The 19,998-nt window shown below is 36.5% G+C and overlaps 1 protein-coding gene across 1 annotated transcript; it reads left to right on the top strand.

Moving 5' to 3' along the window:
* The first annotated feature begins 9,004 nt into the window (after positions 1 to 9,004).
* Positions 9,005 to 10,109, top strand: LOC149822302 (protein SRC2-like). The gene has a single exon (XM_089981037.1). It carries the CDS (start codon positions 9,124 to 9,126, stop codon positions 9,901 to 9,903), a length of 780 nt encoding a protein of 259 aa, XP_089837163.1. The 5' UTR covers positions 9,005 to 9,123; the 3' UTR covers positions 9,904 to 10,109.
* The last annotated feature ends 9,889 nt before the right edge of the window (positions 10,110 to 19,998 follow it).

Raw genomic sequence — 19,998 nt, 5'->3', positions numbered from 1 at the left:
TTTGAGAGCTATCAAATCAACTATTTAAATGTCGAATTCTATTGAGTCTTTGGGTCTATAGACCTCTCGTAAGGTTACCATGCTACTACAGCCCAAGCCAGGTTAATAAGACCTCACATTTCTTTTTTAGCTTAGTTAATTTCAAAATTTAATAAGTTAGGACCCATAATTTATTTAATTATTTTATTAATAAAGAAAATTAATAGATATTAACCTCTAATATTAGCCTAAGCCCATCTATAAATAGAAGTCTTCATGAGGGTGATTAATAAGGTTAGTTCTCTCTCCCTCTCCCTATTAAAGTGCATCTTATCATTCTTCCTCACATTTTCTTCTTCATCCAAGCCATTAGGAAAGTCCAAACTTCTATTAGAGACCTGCAACCACCTTGGTGAAGGTCTAATTCAACCTAGAATGAGGTATGAGTGGAGGAAAAAGTGACGGTGTCATTGCGGGAAGCACATTTTCGGTAGAGAATCTCTACTTTCATGATGTTCAGTTTTGGAATACATTATTATACCCTTTTTTTTTATCTAGGGCTTGGATCTTAATGTAATCTATGCCTAAAACATCTATGGCTATTAGATCTACATGAAAAAGATTTTTGAAAACCTAAAATGGTATTTTGGAAGATTGATTTTGAGAAAATGATTTGGAAAAGACTAGTTTCGAAACCCTAAAAAGCAAAAATCATGTGAATAGATACACTACAAGAAAATTGTTAATTAGCGATGGAAATTTGCGACGGATTTTTTCCGTCGCAAATTAGCGACAAATTAGCTAGAGAAAACTTTTTTCATGAATCCGTCACTAATTAGCGACGGATTAGCGATGAAAGTTGTTTCATTGCTAATCCATCGCTAATTAGTGATAGATTAACGACAACAATTTTTCGTCGCTAATTCTCAATACAAGAAAACCATTTTAGCGAGGGAATTTTTCCGTCGCTAATCCATCGCTAATTAGCGACGAAAAAATTCCCTCGCTAAATCCCTCGCTAATTTTCGATTTAAACTGAGTGCGAAATTTTCCCTCTCTCCTCGTTCGAAATTTAAATCGACCGCGTGATTTAAACCGCTCTCTCCCCGTCAAAGAGCGCGCTGGAGAGCATGACGGCGATGAGGCAGATTGTTGGAGGACGGCGACGGAGGACGGCGACGACGGAGGACGGCGACGCCGGAGGACGACGACGATGGAGGACGACGACGACGAAGGACAGCGATGATGGAGGACGGCGATGACTTCGGAGGACGTCGTTTCACGGAGGACGGCAACACCAGAGGACGGTGACGACGTCGGAGGATGGCGACGGTGACGACGAAGGACGGCGACGAGTTCGGAGGACGCCGTTTCACGGTGGATGGCGACGAGGCTGAGCGATTGTTGGAGGAAGGCGACGCCGGTTCACGGAGGACGGCGATGCCGGAGAGCACCGGTTCACGGAGGACGATACAAGTCTGTGAAATGCCTGTCGGGTGCGGTATAAGTCCGGCTTATTGCTGTCGGAACACCGCCCGACAGGGATCAAATTTTTTTTTTTTTATTTTTTAAAATTTAGCGATAGATTAGCGACGGATAATGTCCGTCGCTAATCTGTCGCAAATTTGCGACGGAATTAACGGCAGATAAGTTTTTCGCCAATTAGCGAGCAAAAATTCGCGATGGCCTCTATCCATCGCTAATCCGTCGCTAAGCCGTCGCTAAACTGTTTAGCGATGGCTTAGCGACGGATTTAGGTCGTCGCTAATCCACAGGTTTCTTGTAGTGATAGATCTGTATTTTATTTGATTATTCAGCATGAATAATGAATGTAGAAGCATGTTTTTGAGTGTTTTTCTATGGAGCTTGATGCTATAAATATGTCTCTTGTATAGATCTTAGCTAAAAAATATGCGAAAATTGTTTTGAAGTAGATTTTGACAAAAATGTTTTAGAGTTTTGATGTTTTATGATAAAGAAAGTTAATTTGATCATATATGGTAGATTAAGACATGTATAACATGATTAAATATGCTAATGTTAGTTCAATCTAAACTTGTAAAAATAAGGAAAACAAATAAAATACGTAGAAATGGATTGAATTTCTCCACAAGCTACAGGTAGTCCTTCTATGATCAATGAGCATGGGAACATGAACGTCATAATCAGGCATGACTTCCAAGAGGTAGTGTGAGATACAAAGGATCTGGGTTGGTAGGCTAGGTCCAAGTAGATGCATCCTAGGCTAGTTGACTAGAAAAATGTAGGCTAGGTAGGTTGACTAGGCTAGGTTTAGTCTCTAGCAGCATTTAGGCAGAGTAACAATGCTAGGAATGTAGGGGGCGAATATCCTTCTTGAATAAGGGGAAAGCCTCCCTATTTATAGATCACTAGTGAATCTAGATATGTTTCTTACACGTCTAAGATCCAAGATAAGATAAACATATTCAAATGAGCGACTAAGATTAGATATGAGGGGTGTTTCATAATTTATTAATTTTGTAAAGCAGATTGAGGGGGAAAGATATTTTAAAACTATTTTCGAAAGCCCAACGACATGGGAAAGGGTTTAGGTGCACATTTTTTTTTAAACGGTCAGAGGTTGCTGACAAGGATGAATGTTATCAACAATTTTGACATTAATAACAAATATGTTTGTCGTTAAACCCGGTTGTTAACGAATTCATGGGTAGTCCAGACAATAACAACAATTGATGTGTCGTTAAAGATGCTCTAACAACACAACCAGAAAAGGAAGGACAAAATTGACATATTGTGTGAGGTTTAACGACAATTCCATGATCAATAACAGTAGTTCAGTTACATTAACGACAATTCAAGGTTTATTAATGATAAATGATTTTGTCGCTAAACTTTGAAACTTGCTTTGGTCATAAGTTTTGATTTCGATGTCAGGTCAACCTAATTTTTAGTGCGTTGGAAAGCTAAAAGTGTCATTTTCAACTTTTCTTTTGATAAAAAACCTTGAAAAGAAGATTTTAAAGATTCAAAAGTAGATTAAAATAAGCATTAATGGGAAAATAAAGGTTTCTGTTATGACAAATATCTTGATCCAAAATTGGGTGTCTACAAAATGCCCCTCTTTGTTGTCGAGTGTGTGAAGTTCAATCAATAACAAAGAAGTAGACACACTGGCTGAAAAGATTGAAAGGATTATCTCTAGCAAAGTTTGTTTGAAAAAAGAGATCTTGACAAAAACAAAGACAAAGATGGCTTGATGGCGTAATTCTGAGACAGCCTCGCCAATGGCCTTGCATTTAGCTTACGTACTTGATTGAGTGATTGTATGTTGTTTGGAAGAACTCTAAGCTGTAGATTAGGTACCAAAAAGGAAAGGTATCCACCGGTGGACTTCAAGTCATTTGGACAACCTGCCTAGTCAACACCAGAGAACCTGACAAGCCTGAGACTGTTGTACTACTTAATGTGTAAACCATAGTTGAGAGTTTCTTTGAGATATCTCAGTATATGTTTGACGTGAGTCCAATGATCCTGTGTGGGCTCGTGCATAAATTGAAAAGCCTTATTTACGACAAAGTCTATATCTCGATGGGTAAACAGGGCATACTATAAAACTCACATAATACTTTTGTACTAATTTCAATTTTCTAATAATTCTCTAAAAAATCTTGTAAGGGAAACATTAGCGGCTGCAGGAGTGATAACATCTTTGTAGTATATCATGCATGACTTAATTAAGAGATTTGTATTGTATTTTATTTGTATCAAGATAACCCGTAATGTGTCCTAAACAACTTCAATGCCCAAGAAATAGTGCAAGGATTCTATGTCTTTGATTGAAATTTCTTGCCCAAAGTCTTGAATAATGTTTTTGACCTCCTAGTGAGAGTGTTTTTATTACAATTATATCATCCACATATATTTAAATATGCATTTTACACTATGCTTGTGGTGAATAAATATGGACGAATCCACATGGGACTCTATAAAATTTAGTTTCTCTAAGTACACCTTTGACCTTTCAAACCATGCACGTGAAACCTGTTTTAAGTCGTATAAGGCTCGACTAAGTTTGCATATGTAGTCAGGGTGTTTCTTGTCTTCAAAACCTGAAGGTTAGATCATGTACACTTCTTCTTTTAAAAAATCATGCAAGAAGGCATTATTAGCATCTAGATGGTGAATCTGCCAACCACAATGTACTGCAATATAATGAACAGTGTTGATGGATGTAGGTTTGATGACAAGACTAAAAGTCTTAAAATAATCCATACTTTCTTGTTGATTATACTCCTTGACAACTAATCGAGCTTTATATTTGGCAATGGTCCCATCAACATAATGTTTTATTTTGTATATTCATTTATAACCAACTAGGTTGTAGACATCCACATTCAAAGAGATTTAAATGAGAGACTAGGATTAGATCTAAGGGATGTTTCCTAGGTTAGTTTATTAATTTTGTAAGAGGGATTAACGGGGAAGATATTTCAAAACCATTTTCAGAAATCCAGTGGCGTGATTAAGGGTTTAGCATACATTTTTTTGAAATGGTCGGGATATGCTAACAAGGATGAACATTATCGATAATTTTGACATTAACGACAAATGTGTTTGTCATTAAACCTGGTTGTTAATGATGATCTTTGGGTGGGCCAGATAATAACGACAATTGATGTGTCGTTAAAGATGCTTTGACAACACAACCAGAAAAGGAAGGACAAAGATGACACATCATAGGAGGTTTAACGATAATTCTATGATCAATGATTGGGGTTTGGATATATTAATGACAATTAAAGGTTCATTAATGATAAACGATTTTGTCATTAAACCTTGAAACTTGCTTAGGTCATAACTTTTGATCTCAATATCTGATAGACCTGATTTTTTGGTGCGTTGGAAAGCTAAAAGCATCCTCTCTAACTTTCATTTTGATAAAAAGCCTTAAAAATGAGGTTTTAATGATCCAAAATTAGATTAAAATAAGCATTTGTAGGAAAATGAAGATTTTTTATATGACAAATATATCGGTCCAATATTGGGTGTCTACACTCATATGAAGACTTGTCACCTAGGTTTGGACTTGAAAGTCAATTTATCAAAAGACACCGGTACAAAAAGCATCAACCCAAAATTTAATATTTAAAGATGCATGAACCAAACGACTCATCCTTGTCTCATGAATATTTCTGTGTTTATGCTCAATAATTTCATTTTGTTGAAGCGAGTGTAGGCAAGTGAATCATCTTTTTATCCCATGTTTGTTCAAAAATTCAGAGAAAACTCCACTAAAAAACTCGTCACCTCCATCACTATAAAAAAATTAATTTTTCTTATAAGTTGATTCTCAATTATGGCTTTGAAGTTTTCAAAACATGACAAGGCATCTGATTTTCTAATCAAAGAAAAAATCCATGAAAAACATGAATTGTTGTCATATAAAAGCAAGTAGTAAAAATATCTTTCTCGCGAAGGAGAAGTGGGTCCCATAGGTTGGCATGCACAACTTTAAGAGGCGAGCTAGCAAAAAAATGGGTCTTTTTAAAAGAAAGTTTGTGAATCTTGTTCACAATGCAACTAGAGCTCAAATAATTATCATCACCACATGATTTTTGTTTGTCACATGATATCAACTTATTTTATTCAAGCAAATTTAAACTTTTAAAATTAATGTCTCAAATGATAATATCAAATGACCTTTGAAAACTTGAGAGACACATGAGCAAAATTAGTTTCTCCAACGACAACTCCACGATTCTCCTTTCTACCTTGGGTTTGACTTGGCCAGGGGGTACAATCCATCTCTACTCGGTCCTCTTAGAAGAATAGTCTCATTCCTTCGATCCTTAGCATGAAATCCATTATCATTGAATTCAAAATCATAATTATTTTCTCGAGCGAACTTGACAATTGATAAAAGAACAAATTTAAGAAAATATTACGTATGTTTGTAATTGATAGATTTGCACCATTGACAAGTGTAACTTCATCCTGACCATGATATTCTAACATGTTTACAGTGCCCTGAACATTTGGAGCCATGTGATGTGTGGCTCACACATATGGGTACCACAAGTTGCCTTGCATGCTGTTTAGAGTCATAACCATGAAGGCTTTCGGGATATCATAATACGTGTGTGTCATGTTTTTGTGTCCACAGAACTAGCACACAACTTGATTGTCCCTATCATCACATTGGATGTTTCTTTACTGACCTTGATTCTCTCTAGCACTAGTGTTTTGATAGCTTTAGAAGAAGAGGTTAAACCGGCCAACTGCTCTCCCACGGCCACCATGACCTATTTGAGAAAAGAAGGCAGTCATAGAAGTTTCAGCTTGTTTAGGAGGCTTGGGATTCAATATTTGGAATCTCTTCTCTTGGTTTAGTAAGAGATCAAAAATCTCACTAAACTTTACAAGTTTATTCAAAGTAGAGTTGCTAACAGTATTAATGAAACTTTCGTACTCACGAGTTAAGCCATTTAGAATGTATTAACTAGATCTCTGTCGAAAACTAGTTCTTCAACAACACAAATGGCGTCTACAAGATACTTAACATGATTCAAATATTCTAACATGCTCTTGTCCTCTTTCTTAACATTTTGGAGGTCATGTTTTAACTGGATGATATTGAGACTGAGACGCTTAGGGTTGTTCCAATACAATTCATGCATCCCAAGCAAAGGGAATTTAAATAACTTTTCCCAATACCGCTTCAGCAATAGTGGTTTTGATCTAACTTAACGTGAGATGGTCTACCTATTTTTAAATAATAGATTCATGATTAATTTTGATGTTGAACATGATTCATCCATGAACTTGATGAGATCCTGATTATACATAACATATTTATTTGAGAGTGTCATAACAGGCCAGCAGTTATTTTGATTCAATTTGTTGAACACCAAAGAAGAAAACACATTCTATTGAATGTTTGAGTTGGGAACGAGGGAGGATGAGTTTATCATCACCAACAGAGAAGAGACGAAACTAACACATCAACTCATTGGAGCCAACAAGCTCTGATACCACGTAAATTCATAGAACTCAGTTAGTTTACACAAATTTTGGTTTGGTCTAGATGTGACCTACGTCTACTATGAGGTCGCTCTATCTCTCTCTATTTCATGGTCTCTTCTCTTTTTATTGATGAATCTAAGAGTTACATGTTTTGAGGTTTCTCCACACAAGGAGACCCGATTACAATTACACTCCTTGTGTTTACAAATTTTCTCTTTAAATGTCTTTTTCTTGGACGAGGAATCAAATTTTTTTTTCAATTGTCTTGTGTAGTACTTATTTAGTGTAGTCATTAGGATAGAAGTCCGGGTTAGGATTCATATTTTTAGCATGAAGATCCACATTAACATGTTAGCCAGGATCCATCTTAACCACATATTTTAGAACTAGATCTTCATATCCCATTCATCTTGAGATCAATGACATTTATAGGAGCTATGACTGTATTATGTTCGTGTTGATCCCATCTAAAAAATAAAAGTGCCTTCTCTCTCTCTCTCTCTCTCTCTCTCTATATATATATATATATATAGCTTTTCAAAACAGCCAGTGTATATATATAAAAGTAGTTAGCTTTCAAAACTGCCAGTGTGATGTGACAGGAGATAAGGAAATAGAGAAACATGCCTCTTCTTCTCTACTTTTCTTGGGAAGTGAAAATTCTCTCCCACCTCCCCCCATCTCTATCCTTTCCAACCAACGGTCCCATTCTTTTTTCTTTCCAACCAAACGTTCTATGCTGGTCTCTCTCTCTCTCTTATATATATATATATATATATATATATATATATATATATATATATATATATACGCACACGGGGTCAAGTCACCAACGCCAACTAAAAAGCCTGACCCAATTAGTTAGCTACTCCAACTAAACAGGCTATCAAGCCTCTATGGGTCCGTTATCGGGCTAGTCCGGCCTGGCCCAATGGCTCCTCGTAGCTCTCTGGCGGTTGTAGAGTACTAAAGCGTCGTCTCTTCCATAGTTTTGGTGCTCAAGTCATTCTATTTAAAATATAGTCAAGGAAGTTCAATACCATTTAAAAATCTTTTTTCTCCCGTTATTACACCTGTAATTAATACGAGAAACACATATTGAACCATTTTTAGTTTCTTTCACTTCTGGTAGTATCCAACTTTGGAGTCATTTTCATTCATAACAAACTATTTGATCATTGGAACCCGTTAAATTCCCGTTTTTCATTGTCGCTTTTAGGCAACCCATATTTGACCTTTTACTAAAAGAACAGGAGGATATGGTAATTGATGTGGAAAGCAGTACCCCGCGTGGCTTCCGTGTTGGAAAGACACGCGTTGATAGTTGATTTGTCCACACTCGAATATATCGTGAATCGGACGGTTCTCCTTTCCCAAAGGCGTCCTGTTCTTTTTACTTTCTCTAGAAGCAAGTCAACAACCGGTTGTCACCGGTCGCTACCACCACCAGAAAGAACGAGCTCCGCGTTAGGCCGCCGCCACGTGGCTGTTTCAGCTGACAGAGGCGGTCTTACTCACGCGTAGCTAACGGTTCTCGAATCTTCGTAAAAGCACATTTTTCCCAATAATAATTACCGCAAGGGCACTACCTCTTCAGCCGGAGCACTCTCCAATTAAGCGTGTCAACGGGTCAGACCCACATTAAAACGGGCAGGACCAAACCTGGTCCCGACTAAGTGATGTGGGTTTTGGATCTGACTAGATTTTTTTTTATATATGAAAAACATACCTGGATCTGATAAGAATTAAGTCCATACTCTGTAAAATAATATTTTTTAAAGTTTTTTACATTGAAAATTTGCGGATCTTATTGTAACTCGGGTCTAACCGGGATATAAAATTTCATAAATCATACTTGGCTTATTTAATAATCAGACCTCATGAGTCCAACCTGGACAGTTAATTGGGATCCCTTAGGTACGGGTCGGGTCACACCCGATCAGTTGACACCCCTAACTAATTAATAACTCCAATATTCCATTTGTTTGTTTACACAGAAAAAACTCTAATAAGCATGGGACGGAAAGAACAAGTGGCGGTGCCCAAACTAAGCATGGGACGGGGAAAATCGTCTATAAAAATGGAGACTTGTGCCGAATTCCTGGATACACACACTCATCCTTAATTACTAACCCATCCATGGCCTCCCGGATCCCTCTGCAACTGGAGCTTACCATCTCCTCTGCCAAGGACCTCAAGAATGTCAATTGGCGCTATGGGGAGCTGAAGCCATATGTGGTGGCTTGGGTCTACCCGGAGTCCAAGTACAGCACCAGGGTCGACGACGACGGCGACACGTGCCCCATCTGGAACGAGAAGCTGATTATCCCGATCAGCGGCTGCCAAATCGAGGACGCCGTCCTCTCGATCGACGTCGTGCATGCCAATGCGTCAGGCGAGACGAAGCCGCTCATCGGCTCGGCTCGGCTCCCACTCCAGGAAGTGGTGGATGAGGTCGGCTTGGGAGAGCGCTACGAGACGACACTCAAGCTGAAGCGCCCGTCGGGCCGGCCGCAGGGGAAGGTCGATCTCGTGGCTGCGGTCTGTGATGTCCGGTACCCGGCTCCGGACCCGTATGCCCAGCCATGCGGCCAAACCACAAGAGATTACCAACCGGCTCCAGTTTACGCATACGCACCGTACGGGACACAGCCCGGTCCATATGCTGTGCCGGTATATGGAACCGCCCCACCACCGGAGTATTACGGGAGCGCACCGGCGGCATCGGAGCCGGCTAAGGGCAGCAAGTTTGGTGTAGGGACTGGGTTGGCTGTAGGGGCTGTGGCTGGGGTGCTGGGTGGGCTGGCATTGGCTGAGGGGGCTGAATATGTTGAGGATAAGATTGCAGACGATGTTGCAGAAAAGGATGAAGATGACTTGGCTTACGGTGGTGATGGTGATTATGATGACGATTTTTAGTTGATTTAAAGGTACAATAATAAGCGAGGAAAGCTAAAGATCATGTTTTTTGTTGCCTTGGTTTCCTCCACTACTTCTTTCTTGTTAATCTATGTTTAAAACATGCATGAGGCTTGTGTGCACGTTTTTTCTTTGTGATGGTGTTCTATGTAACCAATATTTTATGATGATAACATAATCCAAAAAATATCGATATATGTTCCAAATATTTCGTTTATTTTGGGAACACAAATGATGGTAGCGGTGCATTTTGGTCCAAGTGTGGTGACATGAAATTATACGCGTTGGATCCATTGTGCTTCATGAAACCAATGGTGAGGTTTTAAACAAAAACTATATGCAATGACAGACAGTGATGTTATATAAATATATATTTCAAGTTCTCTTGAGATAGATCGGATCCAGGTCAGCGGGAACACCATTTTCGTCATGTATATATCTCTCTAGTGAGATGATCAGACATGCACGAATACGTTGATACAGACACCGACACTTACGGTCATTATTTTGTTATTTTTAATATGTTTTTAACACCTTTAATATTATTTCAATAAAAACATATTAAAGTACCAAAAATATTTTTTATTGATTAAAATTAAGCTGAAAATGTTCGTATCCTCGTCTCCCATTTTTTCAAAAAGGTTTCGAACTTGCGAGTCGAACCCTCGTGTCCACGTATCTTTCATGACATACATAGGAAAAATTATAGCCTGCAGTACAAACATGAAATCGGAGGGGGTTTGTTGCCCACATGGGAAAATTGTGGGATGCTTTGTGTACGTAGATGCCATTTGCTCCCATTGCTTCGGTTGATAACCCAGGTTCAACCTCACACGCTGCCAGTCTTTATCTTCTCATAAGAAAAGTATTGCATGGACAAGGAAAGATGACAATGGGTTGGAGCCGTTAAATACGTGTCCACGACTTCTCGGGTCCTAAACATAGTCACATGTATCATTGATGTGTTTATTGGGGAGGCTGTTGCGTGTTCTCCCCCAAAGACGCACTGTTTGCTACAGTGCATGTTCGGGGATCCAAATGAGTGTCATGTATATAAGCACGTGGGGCTCGTATTCCTGTGTATCGGCATCACTTAGCATCGGAGTCTGGTGCGGTTGCAAAGACTTAAGTACCCTTTCCTGCTATTCTCGCCATGAAACGACGATTCGAGAAAAGGACAAAAATGCCCTCCATTCAGAAAGTCGAGGATGATGTTAACTCTTCAAAGTCCAAACATTTCGTTTTCGCCCTAAGCAGTATACTTTTGCACTATCTGTTGTAACAGGAGCGCCCTTTGACGATGCACCCTTTACCATCGTCTGTTGTCGCTGGAGTAGCTGTTGCCGTCATCTTGAGTCCAGTTTCCCGCCTTGGTTTTTAGATTGTGGTACAACACATTGCCGCCTTCTCGTTCCTGCCTTGTGTTACAAAACATTCCCAAGTTCATTCCTACCTCGTGGGGATGACTATAAATTGATCGACTGGTTCGATCATTGGTGGGCGTCATAGGGGCATTTGTCGGCCATCTTTTTTTATAGTCTTCTCTTCTTTTTCGTTAGGCAGTATGAAAAAAAAGAATGACATACAAACATTCCAAAAAGTGCCATTAAGGCATCGTGAGTAACTTTCCATGTCATGCTATTGTTGAAGAATGTATGTCGTCATGAGTGCCATTAAGGCGTTGTTTTGTTATTGCAGGTGGATCATGTCCTTTCGACGGTTGAAAACTTAATGATATTTGTAAGACGCTGGGACCTGTTGACAAGAATGCTTGTTTACAGATGCGAGGGAGGGTCTTTACCCCATCCGGTATCGTTCATTCACTCAGTATATGCAATGTATCACAAATCGAGGTTTTGGTAACATACTACCGATTTGTGAGATATTTTTTTGTTTGTTAATATCGATTTGTAAGCTATTATGCTAAATTTTCGTATTGATTTGTAATATATTTTGTGATATGTATATCGATTTGTAAGATATTATATATTTTGTAGTGTCAATTTGTAAGCTATTATGCTGATTTTTTGTATCGATTTATAATATAATTTGCGATATGTATATCAATTTGTAAGATATTATGTGTTTTATAGTGTCAATTTGTAAGCTATTATGTTAAATTACCATATTGATTTGTAATATATTATGCAATATGTATATCGATTTGTAAGATATTATGTGTTTTCTAGTATCGATTTGTAAGATATTTGTAAAAAGACTTTTAAAATGCATGCATGCAGAAATACATTGTTACGGATTTGCAGTGGCGATTTTCGTATTCAAATCGCTGCTCATTTAACGATTTCTATTGAAATCGCTTCACAACATCGTAGATATAATTAAATTGTTGTCACGTGAATCACTATCATCAACACACATATATGACAAATTGTTTCTTTTATTGGCATGGTAAGTAACAACTCGATGCATAGTATAAGCAAATAACAAATCATTGTTGCTTTTATACTGTGATTTATTCAATCATTTCTTTGACTTGCTTAACCTTATTGGTATCCGTTGTTATATACATCTTGAATAAATCATAGTAAACGTATGAGCTGGCTAACGCAAAATGATATCTTGCTTATGACAGTGGTGAGCTTATCATCTGGTTGCAATGAAGATGATCTATCTCAATCATTGGAAAGTTATGGAGAAGTGAACATGTGTACTAATTATGCACATGATAAGAAGGGTGCAGGCATTGGATTCACTCTTGACTTGAATGTTTCAGCAGAAGAAATACAATCCGATAATGAGGTAGACAATCATGATAGTACACTTGATAAATGTGCATGCACTGGGAATGTACATGATAGTACACTTGACTTTGTTCACGTAGAAGGAATATAGTTTAATAATGAGGAAGCTGCATACAAATTTTACAATGATTATGCCTTAAAAGTTGGCTTCAGTGTTAGAAGGTATTCTTGGTCAAAAAATGCATAAGGTGTCGTGGAGAAAAAGACATATGTTTGTTCTAAGGAAGGTAGGAAGAAGTCAAGTGAAAATCCAACAAGGAGCAAGCCAGATTTAAGATGTGAATGTCCAACGAAAATGGTGTTAAGAAGACTTCCGAATGAGAAATATGTAGTTCATACTTTAATCAATGATCATAACCATGATTTAGCAGCTTCATTTATGACTCCTATGTTAAGGTCACATCGTAAAGTAACTGAAGCACATGTTGTAATTGCTGAAATAGCTGATAGCACCGGCATTGCACCATGAAAGACATAAAATTTGTGCGCGCAAATAGATGGTGGTCGCGAGAATGTGTCATTCACACCTATGGATCTAAGAAACTACTTGAGAAAGAAGATGACAGATAACATGAAGAATGGAGAAATATGTTCTTTGGTTGATTACTTATAGAAGAAATCAAGCATTGACCCTGGTTTCTTTAGTGCAATGCAACTGAATGAAGATGGATATGCTGTGAATATGTTTTAGGCAGATTCAAAGTCAATAGTAGTTATGAATGCTTCAATAATATACTTGTTTTTTGTACAACAGTGAAGATTAATACTGAACAGTAGTCATTTGCGCAGTTTGTTGAAGTGAATCATCACTCACAAAGTTGTATATTAGGCAACACTTTTTTTTATGACTAGACCAAGGAAAACTTTGAGTGGTTGTTCAGAGTATTTACACAGGCAATGAATGAGAAGCAACTTGAAGTTGTATTTACAGACGGTGATCACGCAATTGCATTTGTAGCGTCTCATGTACGATCAGATGCACATCATCGCCTATGTTTGTGACATATCTTTCAAAATACAACAAAAAACATAGGACAAATTTAATCAAACGATAGGGTTTGACAAAAAGTTAAAAGGTGTGTACTTGAGAGCGTAGATAAAGTCACCTTTATGTCTAATTGGGAGAAAATGATTCAGATGTATGACATTGAAGACTGTGTGTGGTTACAAAATTTATATGCAGAAAAAAAGAAGTGGGTATTGGCATATAGAAGACAATACTTTTGTGCAGGTATGATAAGCACATAAAGAGCTGAATCTATGCATGTCACACTGAAGAAAACCATATATTCATATTTAACAATGTTTCACTTCATAAAATAATATGAATTATTTGTAGATGGTCTTAGACAGAATGAGCCTAAACAAGATGTGAAATGCTTCAATACATGCCTTGTAACTTTGGGCATGAAAATATTGATGCGACCTGCAGATTGGTATACACTAAATGTATTTAAATGGATTAAGAAGGAGGTTATACAGGTCATGAATTGCAACATAGAAGGACGCATACAAACCAAGAATATGCATAAATACCATATTGTATGAGAGGGCAAAGAACATCAAAAAAGGCAAGAAGCACATGTCACGTACAATGTTGACAACAGAACAGTTGAATGTATGTGCAAAAAATATGAATTCAAAGGTATTTTATGTTGTCATGCATAAAAGACAATCAATCAAGAGAAGATACAAGAAATACCTGAGTTATATTTAATGCGAAAATGGATAAGACAAGAAAAGATTGAACTATTGGATATAGATAATGTCAGTCAATCCAGTGTTGATGAGAAGTGCCACATAGCCTCTCGTTACCAACAACTATGTAGGTCACTTATGCATGTTGCAGATTTAGCATCGAAAAATGAAGAAGCCTATGTATGCATAAGAAAATTGTAAAGAGAGTTACTTGAAAATGTGCAATTAATTCACCATCAGTCCGTTGTAGCTCATGAAGGCCAGTCCAACAACATGAAAGTGAACAACGAAGGTGAAAATCATGCTTACCTTGACACTCATCAGAAGTTGCACCGAAGCGTAAACATCATCTTCAACAAGTCAAAAGTCAACATTGTAGATTATGAAGAAAAAATTCACCTAGCAAAGGGTATCAAAAGGAAACCTGCCTCTGACCACAGTTGTCGGAGGACAAAGGGTGTACTAGAATTGGTTGACAAGAAAAAGTCTAAGAAATAACCAACCTCTAAACAAAAGCAATCAAGCTCGTAGCATGAACAAGTATGTAATACATTATATTGCTTTCCATGTAAATTGCATTACATGCAACTTATCAATATCTAACTTGTGTAATTTCCAACATGCAACAATACCCTACAAACGTGCACTACAACGTTGAAACCTTCAATCCTTCCGACCAGTTTTTTCAGAATGATAGTTTTAGTTTTACAAGTCTTTTGGTATGTAATCAATGTTGAGAGGATGTTTGCATTTCTTGTGAAACTTAATGTAGTGTCTTATATTGTTCTGTTTCATGACAGGCTCAGATCAATTCAAAAGTGAGCTATGGAACATAAGAATCACATGTGAATTCTGTTTAAGTCTTACCATAAAGTTAGTTATTATGCCTCTTTGCATGACCCAATTTTCACATTGTCAGATTAGTTTTGAGTTTAAAAAAATATAAGATGAATATGCTTATACACTAGATGGTCTTATTAAGAAAGAGTTTTTGGATGAAGCCATTTTCATGAATCGTTAATAGAATTGTTAATATTTTTGTGGATCACCGTTCATGAAAAACATGAATCACGTGTGAATTCTGTTTAATAATGTATCTTTCACATATATAAATCGTTGTAATATGTATCATTTACATGTATAAATCGTTCTCTCATCTAGCCATATGTATATTGATTTGTAAGATATTATGTGTTTTATAGCATCTATTTGTAAGCTATTATGCTGAATTCTTGTATCAATTTGTAATATATTATGAGATATGTATATCAATTTGTAAGATATTATGTGTTTTCTAGTATCGATTTGTAAGATGTTGTATCATGTACTGTCCTATCACGATCTACATAATGACATTTATGTCGGCCACAACTGGATGAAAATCGCAATGTGCATGAGTACAAATCGCAATAAAAGTGCATGAACAAATCATTGTCTCTTCTAGCCTTCAAATATACATATCATTGTACAACCCAATCCATTCAATGCTCCACCTAAATGCATAATACAAATCGACATGAAATTCAACAAAAAAAAATCGAGGTAAATTCGAAGTGATTTACAACATGAAATTGATTTACATCTTATATAAAATAATATTTTAGTAACAGTTGCAAATCGATGAGTAAATCATGATATTATATATCAATATCATTAACAAAGACAAACAAAGATATATTGTTGTCGCTGTAACTTCTTAAATACAAATCAACATTATTTACAACCACATTCATTTACCAAAAATATTAGTATCTATTTTCAATACATCATGACCAATGGTTTGGCCATGAAACGATTTACATAATGAGTGATTAATAAATGGCTAAAAAGAAAAATAATAAACAAAGCCACACGATGTATAGTCTTAGTAACGTACAAATTGAGAATAATTCAATGATACAAATCGAGGTAACTTTATAAATACAAATTGATATTGATTTGTATATACTTGCGTAAAACCCTGCAAAATGTAAAACCCTAATATAGATCTATATAAATCCCTACCTGACCCATCATATATAAGATATATAAGATCCATCATATATAAGACCCAATGCTGAGCAGTTTGCCAGAGTGTAGGAATCAATATTTGCAAATTGATAAAATATCTTACAAATCGATAGTACAAATGGTGTTAGAACTGTTATGCCTAAACCTTGGATAAGAGGTTTCTTCACTTACCCTTTCACTTGACCAAAAGTCTTTGCAGTGATCATCGTTACCCTAGTATGGTAGTCCATCTTAAAATCCAATGGAGTATGGCAATCGGCGGACGAAACTCTTTTGAATAAAACAATGATAATAGTAAGGTTAAAACACGAAGCAACAAGAGTAAATAAAAAAATAATAAACATATAAGAGAACAGATATACCATGAAATAAAGGGTGACGATGCGTCTAGTATTGGTTGTTGCGTTGCTTTGAATATACGTGATGAAATCAGATATAGTCTATTTGCAACAAATATGCACGTATTAACATGCATACCCATGGCATATGCAATATATAACTGATAGTGGTTTCATACGTACAAAATTATTGATAGTGTTTCCTTCTGCAAATTTGTTTTGCAGCCGTTTGATGTTATCTTAGAGCTCTTTGCTAAGTTTTAGGGCACCACTTTTTGTGGATGTTCCACTGACAATAGCAGAATATTTAAAAAACGATATTGAAATTTATTTCTACTATACACAACACAAATCGAATATACGCCATAAAAGAGATAATTTTGAAGAAACTCATCACGAGGTTTAGACAATATATGCCTGATTCGCCATCGTTGGTCGTGTAGGTGTCGTCGTCTCCTTGCTCGACATTGATACCCCCTTTGTGATGAAGCAGGTTATATGTTCGATTCACGAACACGTCATTTATAAAAGAAATGTCGGTTCGTCTGTTCCTTAATTACGAAGCGACATTGTCCTGAACTTGTGCGATGTGTCATTCATATATAAAGGAAATGTCATTTCACATACCGCCAATTTTCAAAAAGCATAAACAAATAAATTGCATTGCGCATCGTTTCATCTTCCTTTTACAAAACTAATCAATGCGATAGGACGTATCAAGCAAATCACGATAGCACATATCGTTACAGTGAAATCGATTTACAACTAAGTCTCGATTTATAGTTTACTAAGTCTAAATATCATATTGATTTATTTATTATTTTTCTTGACATATCGTTCATATTGACAAAGATCATAACAACAAATCATGATAGGATAAGTCGTTCATATTACCAATAAACATCACATCAATTTATTTTTTCTTACTCTTTCTCATCTTTTAGCAGTCATTGTGTAAATCACGATAGGAAAATCATTAACATAGACAAATCTCATCAAAGCAAATCACGATAGTATAAATCATTGCAGTGAAATTGATTTGCATCTCTTACTTAAATCAGTATCAAGTTGTAAATCGATTTATATTTATCTATTCTAAATATCATCTCAATTTTTTTATTGTTTTAGTTTTCTGCCTAAACATAAAATCCAAAAACCTAAACCCAAAACCCCAATCCCTAAACCCCTAAAACCCTAAACCCTAAACCCTACACCCTAAACCCTAAACCCTAAACCCTAACCCTTAAAACTAGATCCTAAACCCTAAACCCTAAAACTAAATCCTAAACCCTAAATCCTAAACGTTAAACCCTAAACCCTAAATCCTAAACCCCAATCCCTAAACCCCTAAACCGTAAACCCTAAACCCCAATCCCTAAACCCTAAACCCTAAAACTAAACCCTAAACCCTAAACCCTACACCCAAAACCCTAAACCCTAAACCCTAAACCCTAAACCCTAAACCCTAAACCCTAAACCCTAAACCCTAAACCCTAAACCCTAAAACCCTAAACCCTAAACCCAAACCCTAAACCCTAAATCCTAAACGATAAACCCTAATCCCTAATCCCTAAACCCTAAACCCTAATCCCTAAACCCTAAACCCCAATCCCTAAACCCTAAACCTCTAAAACCCTAAACCTAAATCCTAATCATCGATTTGTATTTATGAAGTTACCTCGATTTATAGTTTACTAAGTCTAAACATCATGTTGATTTGTTTATGAATCAGTCATTGTGTAAATCATGATACAACATATCGTTCATGTAGAAAATGCTCGTAAAAACAAATCACGATAGGACAACAAACCCTAATCCTGATTCTTACTAATATAGCATTATTGTGTAAATCATGATTTTTATTTATGAGTGCTAAACGTGAGATGACGATTTATAATAACGAGTTCTTACTAATATAGAATTGTGTAAAGCGTGATAGAAAATCGTTCACATAGACAAAGCTTGTAAACTCAAATCGCAATAGGACAAATCATTTCCGCTTTATGTTCGTTGTTGTACAGATCATGATAGAACACTTTCTATAAAACAGTGATAGCGATTTACAACTTTTACTTAAATATTTATATCAAGTTGTAAATCAATTTGTACTTTACTAAGTCTAAGCGTCATATCGATTTGTATACACGTGGGTAAAACCTTATTCTATATAAAACCCTAATATAGATCTGTGTAAAACCCCATTCTATGTAAAACCCTACCCGGCCCATTGTTCACGTCTAAAACCCTAATATATTTAACCTCTCTTCCTCTTTTCTGCGACAACGCAACTTCTTCTTCTTATTTTTTCCCTCCATCTTCGTCTTCTTATTCTTCCTTGAAATTTTCTTTTTTCTTTGTTCTTCTATGTTCCTTCTACCTGTGCTTGATAGATGGGGTTTGATGCTGATGATGCAGTTGTTTCATGTTGTGAGGAAAGATATGTATAATCTTTGATGATGATTATGGTTGTTATCTTCTGTGTATACATTGATATATTCATGACACATATGACTGTTACGTATTTGTCATGAAGTATATCGAAGCTTACGCAGAATATAAGGACCATAATCATCTTCAATTGTTGCCGCCATACCGGAGCAATCACAAATATTTTGTATGATAGACCTGAATCAATTGTTACCGCCATACTGGAGCAATCACAGATAAATAGCTTTCCATGATGTATTATAACTAAATACTCATTTTTTTTTATTGTTCTATGTGGGGTTCTATCTGGGATGAGAATTTTAGAACTTTTGGAATCATTTGATTGAGTGTTAAATTCCCCCCTGGCTAGTGATAAATGCATGACTTGAAAGACCATTTGCTTTTGTAGTACATTCCTCCAGCCTTTGCAAGGCGTATCAAGTTAGATAAATATGCTAATGTCACCTTAAACAACTAAATATGGTGCCATGTTTCTCAAGAATGGTTGGCTAGCATTTGTCGCATGTCATTCCTTGCAATTTGGAGAATTTTTGGTGTTCAAGTAGATAGATTTGGACCTCCATTGGTAGATAGATTTGCCTTTTATCATTCCCAGTGACTAGCGAAGGACACTCATTAAGCTAAAGGACCTAGTCGTGTGGGTTGTATCTTCTCTACCTGTTGCAATCCATACCTTCGATATACTTCAGTTCTGCCTGAAAGCAAGCTGGATTTCATGCGCACCTGGATTGCACTCAAAGCACATAAATATTTGGACGTGGTGATGATGTTGATGATGCTATCTGTTTTCTTTGATGATGATGATCATGTATTATAACTAAATACTCATATATTTTGTA

The sequence above is a fragment of the Nuphar pumila genome, chromosome 11 (genome assembly GCF_984573655.1).
Source record: "Nuphar pumila chromosome 11, dmNupPumi1.hap1.1, whole genome shotgun sequence".
Taxonomy (NCBI): Eukaryota; Viridiplantae; Streptophyta; class Magnoliopsida; order Nymphaeales; family Nymphaeaceae; genus Nuphar; species Nuphar pumila.
The sequence above is the reverse complement of the archived record's forward strand: the minus strand, read 5'-3'. Positions and strand labels throughout refer to the sequence as shown.

Excerpts from the sequence above, each read along its gene's own strand:
- LOC149822302 (XM_089981037.1), top strand. The coding sequence starts at position 9,124 with ATGGCCTCCCGGATCCCTCTGCAACTGGAGCTTACCATCTCCTCTGCC.